The 6,421-nt window shown below is 44.0% G+C and overlaps 2 protein-coding genes across 2 annotated transcripts in view; one reads left to right on the top strand and one right to left on the bottom strand.

The window, feature by feature from the left end:
• The window catches only part of T265_14294 (hypothetical protein), a gene marked incomplete at both ends in the record, with an annotated part of 12,235 nt that extends 10,290 nt beyond the window's left edge, over window positions 1-1,945 (bottom strand). Inside the window, one exon of the mRNA XM_009172971.1 lies at window positions 1,768-1,945. Within this exon, the coding sequence (XP_009171235.1) occupies window positions 1,768-1,944 (177 nt within the window). The remainder of the gene's footprint in view (window positions 1-1,767) is intronic.
• The window catches only part of T265_07439 (hypothetical protein), a gene marked incomplete at both ends in the record, with an annotated part of 56,780 nt that overhangs the window by 41,364 nt on the left and 8,995 nt on the right, over window positions 1-6,421 (top strand). The window lies entirely within an intron of this gene.

Raw genomic sequence — 6,421 nt, 5'->3', positions numbered from 1 at the left:
TATATATATATATATATATCGGTCAGTGGCTCCAGCTGACACTTGTTTTACACTAAGGTGTGAATTAATAGCGGGGCGGTGCTTGTCGGAAGCGATTGAAATGGCCGTACTTTGGTTGCGGACAGTTTCGTAAAGAACTGGAAGAGGCGTACAAACATTGTAAAGAACTGAAAGCAATGGGCTGGACACAGCGACGCCACAACTAAGCCCTGTCCATGACTGTCCCTAACCAATCATGTCCAGATTTGAAGCCTCAACTGGAGAGGCAACAGCCAACGATGAAATTGAATTTACTGAGTTGGCCATCAAGAAGCGACCTATCCTGGATTACTTTCACTACGAAGAAACTAAGATGCAGTGGTGAGCCCGAATTTTCAGACTAGAATTTTGCGTGCACAGTCTAGAATGGGTTTTCTTGCTGGGTAACAGGTGGATCAGGTTATCGGAAGCCACCGAGTAAAGGATTATGCTTGTCCGGAGCAGTCTCAACATAGGAAGGGATTTCCGGACAATTGAGCCTTCAAACGTTTAGCCTGGTAATCTCGACCCATGAACATTTCATGTCCATGAGGTTTCGGTCCATGGACATTCTGGTCAGATACGTTTCTAGCCGCTGGTTGACGTTTCGGACTCGCAACTTACATCATGATCGCAAAATGATTGACATGGTCCGCATCTAACCTTTTTGTATTCACGATAAAAGATTGCAAGCCTTTGCCCATGGATGAGAAACGGGTCCATTATGAACAAACATTGCTTACGGACTACCTGAGTCAGAATCGAATCCGTCCTCTGACAGGTGACCAAAGCCAAGGCACCAAAACCTTAATAACGGGTGGAACAAACACGTGATTCGACCAAATACACAAAGGGCATAAATCAGATCCCCGGTCCAAAAAGGAATGATGGCCACAATCGTGTTGATATCCGAAGGCTGTCACGTAAGAGGTATTGCTGAATGACCTTGTCTACTATGTACTGTGGTTGTCGTGTTAATGATGTCAGTGTACTCAGCCAGGGTAAGGTCAAGTATGGTAATCAACAAAAAAGGCTAGACGCGATGGGGAAAACGACATCATCATTCATGTGTAAGAATGTTTATAAGAAGAATCGATGGTCGCCACCACGAAGATATAAAAATCAGGCTTTCTTAGCCTCTATCAATAAGCATCACAAGTTGTAAAGACGTTAAATAACACTTCACTTGTTTGTTTCAGTTTGGTCAATCTTCAAACTAGATAGAATGAAGTAGTCATAATCATTTAGCTGATAATAATATCTAATCATACAGACGATTGCATCCGTCTGAATTAGATTTTTCCTTTCCACAACACAACGATGTGCATTAATGTCGCAGAACACCGACTTCAGTCTGCGTACTTCCGTGTATTCCAGTCAACTTGTTTCAGCCCATTGGCACTGATGACCAGAATGATATACGGTGAGAATTTCGGGACCGATCTATCCGGAGCCACAATGCCCGTGGGTTAGAAAATTTGGGATTACGATCACCTCTTCTGGGCCGAACTGTTCGGGATGGAGGAGCAGAACATCTTTACATGGTCACAAACATTCTACTGAATATAGATCAGTGCTAGTTTAAAATCCAGTAGCTTCTTCTGGTAATACCCAAGCAAATAAATCAAGTGAAACAAAAACACACCTCAGCCTGAGCTGATAGGAGGATGAATGTTGTCAAAGTATGGGGTTCTTTCAAGCTTGTTATTGAAATAAACATACATCTTTTTGAACAGTGTTGAAACTTACAGCAATGTATTTTGCATTTCCCTCTACAAGTGAGGCCAATTTAAGCAACGGAAGACCATGCTTGGATGCGTTCATGGTGCGCCAGGGAGTATTGAGCCGGAAGGCAGCCTTCGCAGTAGCAACCGCCTTCTGGACGTCTTCGAAATCGCCCTCTTGAACATGACAAACTCTTCCGTAGCTGGATTGATGGTGAGAAACGTTTTCCCAGAAACGCTGTTCACAAATTCATTGTTAATGAACAGCTGAAAAGTAGGCAGTCATTTAGCCGTTGACTAAATCATCGGAGCAAGAAACAACAAAGTTTCCAGCAGAAAAACCCGAGATATTTAATAATAACACTGGACTTTCCACTTCACCTAGTCTGCCATTAACGTTGGATTCACGCGGCAGCTATTTATATAAGTTCACTCAATTAGCCCTACAAGCCTGTGTTCAGCATACGGAGCCTGAATCCAACAGTATTCATACAACAGTTTTAAAAGCCGCTGGTTAATCCTCGATTACTGCCACGAACTGGTGTTGTGCGCAACGGCAGTGACTGCCTCAGGCTTTCGGTAAATGATGGCTATCTCCTATGTGTCATCTGTAATTCACGAGCAAGTGCCTTCAAACAACGTTGGGCGTCCAAAACAGTGATCACTAGAGACCCAGTCCGCATATTCTGACCAGTGCTTCGTGAATCTCCGGCAGAGTTAAGCTAGGGAACCCTCTTAACTGCGATGTAGTACAACTTTAGTGCGAAAATCGGCAAGCGGATAAGGCTGCTCACACAACGTTAGCTTGTTCAAGGTGTGGACTGATCATAGCAAAAGGATGGGGACAGTGGCCTTCAAAAAAGCAAGATGGCAGAGTCGGAGGATCATCCGACTGGCATGGCAGAACGCAAACGACTATAAAATCCGACAATGAGTTGTCCCACTGTGAAAGGCGCCTGTGGAAATATCTCCTCGAAACGTAACGAATCACGTTTCAAAATTCGTCTTGAATACTTTCCACCTGTCAACTGTGACGAAAACAAGTCTTCCTGAGGAGGCATTACGCAATCCCTAATCAACTGGGAGAAGGACATGCTATTTTAGACTATTCCTAAAAGGTATTTTTAGTGATTGAAAAGTTCATGGCTTAGAACGCAATATGATCTATTTTTAATCAAGATATTCGGCGTAGGCGCATCGCTCAATCTTAAATGTTCATGGCATTTCGTTTGCTATTCTACTCGGTTCTTGGTTGAACGATATTCATTCACTACTCAGAACTGTATCTGTCCTAGTGGTCGGTCTTAACTTAGTACACCTAGAATACAGACTTCGTGGATCGCCAACGGTTCCTTTACACAACTCGGATGAAGGACTAAGAACCTGTAGATTACCTGCAAGAAAGCATTATCAGCAGAGTGAGACCACTCGCCAGTTAATGGGTTATAGAAGTCAGGCGTTTCGTTTCAGCAACTGTGTGCAAGCTACCACCCGCTGAACATCACACAAAACGAATCGTTTCGACCTATTCGGTTGCTTGCTTGAAGGAAGGACCTGTTAACGCAAGACATCAGGTCACTAGCTGAGCAGCCAGAAGCTCTACTGCTCCAAGGTCGTACCATGAACTGTGTTCACATGCGCGCTGTGACTGCAAGCGGACTGGTAGATAACACGGGCTAGCAGCGTCGTAGGTTAGTTTCCTCGGTATTCTGAACCGGGCGAAGTTGCACAGCATTCTAGGCTCGCTTCAGAGTTCCTATTTGATCTTGACAACTGAATGGTTACCACCAGTCGGCATCAAGGATAGCTGGATTTTACAGTGTTGATTTGAATGAAACATTCTGGATAGCCAAGATGGGCTATTTTGAGAACTTCAGTTCCCAAGCATCTACGCCTCACTGGAATAGCATTCTTGAATTCTGTGTGGCCTAGAATTTGGGGCCGAAAATTTAAGATCAGCAAGAATCCACCTCCGCCCCATGGTCCAACGATGCGGAGTTACGTTGTCACACGAAGCAGGCGAACACGATTCCACCACTAATTGTGACGGGCCGGTGAGGCTCGGACACAGTCGGGTAAATGTGATCTGATCTATCGTCACAATTCAAATCACAACCGCTGCGTGAGGAAATCGCGAGATTCCTTGGCTAAACCACACACAGAGTCGAGTGATATACACAGTAGTTACTAACCCGCACTTGAACTCATGGACATATGCCTTTTGAAATCTGTGGTACACACTCTGAAAAGCGAACATAGGACTCAAACTTGATTACAGGTGAAGACAGCTGATTTCCCATAGGAAAATGATCCACACAACAAGTGACTATAACACCCCGCATATTGTTCCGTGCCTTCACTTTGTGTTCCAATCCTGTAAATCAAGTAGTTTTGTTTTGACTCTCAACGGCAGTGAGATTCAGTTGAACCATCCACTCAGTGTACTGCAATGCAGCAGCCATAAACCGGACTGAGGTTGCAGCTACTGTGGCGTTCAGTGAGCGCGGTAGTTGTACCAGCTCAGTATGGTCCCAGCGGTCAGTTTTGGTGATAGGTTGATGCTGCGAATGTCCGGTATACGTTATTAGCTAGTTCGGATATCTCCGCGCTGGGCTGTGTGGCTTGACCACATCGTTCAGTGCTTCTAACAGCTGGGGCCTGCACCGGAGTCTCCATAAGAGCGGACACCAACAATAAATATGAGTGAATTTGTTGATAAAAGCGCTTGTATAGCACATAATGTTGTCGACTAAGGTTCTTCAGTTGTCTGGACTGTTTTCTGAGCTTGAGATTCTCATTTCAAACGTTGTATCATCAACTGGGATGACACGTCATTGTAGTATGTAGCGGAGGGGTGCTTGCCTGAGTTGGTGTTGAGAGGCGGAGTGAATTAGTTTTTATACGCACATCTGGTTTTCAATTCCGCGCAGTTTCTTGAGTGGGCATTCTTACCAGTGAGACTGTCTCTCCGTGTTCTGACTGGTCGGCGTCCAGATGACTTGTGAGCCTGGCCTCTCCTGATGCTTAGATGAGTTCACTTTATCTGACAGAGTCCATGTTCTCTATTTCTACACTTGCATAGACTGGATCTATTATAAACTCAAAGTTAATTAGAAAATACCGAGATATTGTTTACATGTGGCCAAACAGGACCACTTTATAGCGGTCTGCGTACAACTTGGATCAGATGTTCAGGCATCACACAGCATTCCGCTGATGGATTGACGAACGGACAGCACTCGTGCAAATTCTACTGCGATGTCTCGAATATCGTGTCAACTGAATCATCAGGGATCATAATACTTCTCTGCGTTTGACCACTTCACTTCACTTCACTTCACTCCACTTCACCTCACTTTACTTTTCAAGCACTTCACCCTTAAAAACTTCCACCAACTGATTTCCGTTTATTGCCAGTGTAAATAAGCTCGCACTTGGCACTGGGTCAACTACATTCACACTAACTTCCCTACTGGTCTCACATTCATCAAGACATGGCATCATACTGCAAACTGCAAACTGTGACGCCTTGTTTCCCAGTTTCTGTCATCGTGTCTACAGGAAATTCACCTATCTTGTGACGCCTTGTTTTCCAGTTTCTGTCATCGTGTCTACAGGAAATTTCTTTGCTATACTTCGGCAACTTATTCAAAGTCATTTTGTTCCCCCGTATTCTCCAGCTAAACTTCACATGCTCCAAGCAGTACACCGGGAACGTACAGGCTTAAAAAGGTTTCAATAAAGCTTGGTCACGAAAGTGGTTATTGGCTGGTCATAAACATCAAGAACACTGTAAGTTGGCAAGGGCAAAATAATCTTACCGACCCTTTTGCTTATCCGGTCATCCGGTTGCATGTGCCAGATATCCTATATACTTCTTATAGAAATGAAAATACAGAATAAATAACTGTTTTGATCCTTTTACCTACACGCTCACCTGTGTAAACCTGACCTGCGGTTTTGAAGCCATCGAAACGATGGAGCGGAACTTCGTAACCCCAGCCGTTCCCTTATATGAACTGTGCACAAATTGGATTGACTGAATAGCCAATGAAGCCAGCGTCCCAGCCACACCCACATTCACATAGTGTAGCCTTGTCTCATTGGCTTGGAATACGGTTGGAATGACATGGGAAGCAAAACTCAGGCGGAAAATGATCTACCACCACCACCACCTTGTGGTGCAGAATAGGAGCACTAACAAGAGTGTGGTACGTCTATCAGGCTTAGATGTAGAGGTACTATTTGGAAACATGTAAGAACTATTGGTAGATTGCAAGAGAATCAAGGTTGGTTTATACCAACCCCCCCCCCCACAGTAACACCAATAAACCGTGCGAGGGCTGAACATTGGTCTGCGGTACTATGATTACATTCACCAGCAATTAGTTATGAATTGAGCTGAATAGGTTTGGAATTGCTAACTGGCGTCCACTCGTACCCTAATAGAACTTAATTAATTGATACTTATTATACACAGACTGTAACGCTCTGTGTCATATACTCTTGTCGATAGGATCCCATTTTCGTCTGTTATCGTTTGTCATTTTGGTTCATCCTGCAGCCTCACATTCACAGCATATTGAGTAACTGAACACATAACAAATGCAGCTCGATATATATATATATATATATATATATATATACAAATCCAGGTCGATTTGATATCCCAACATTTC

Source organism: Opisthorchis viverrini (genome assembly GCF_000715545.1).
Source record: "Opisthorchis viverrini unplaced genomic scaffold opera_v5_173, whole genome shotgun sequence".
In the NCBI taxonomy this organism is placed as follows: domain Eukaryota; kingdom Metazoa; phylum Platyhelminthes; class Trematoda; order Opisthorchiida; family Opisthorchiidae; genus Opisthorchis; species Opisthorchis viverrini.
This window is presented reverse-complemented; position numbering and strand designations above follow the sequence as displayed.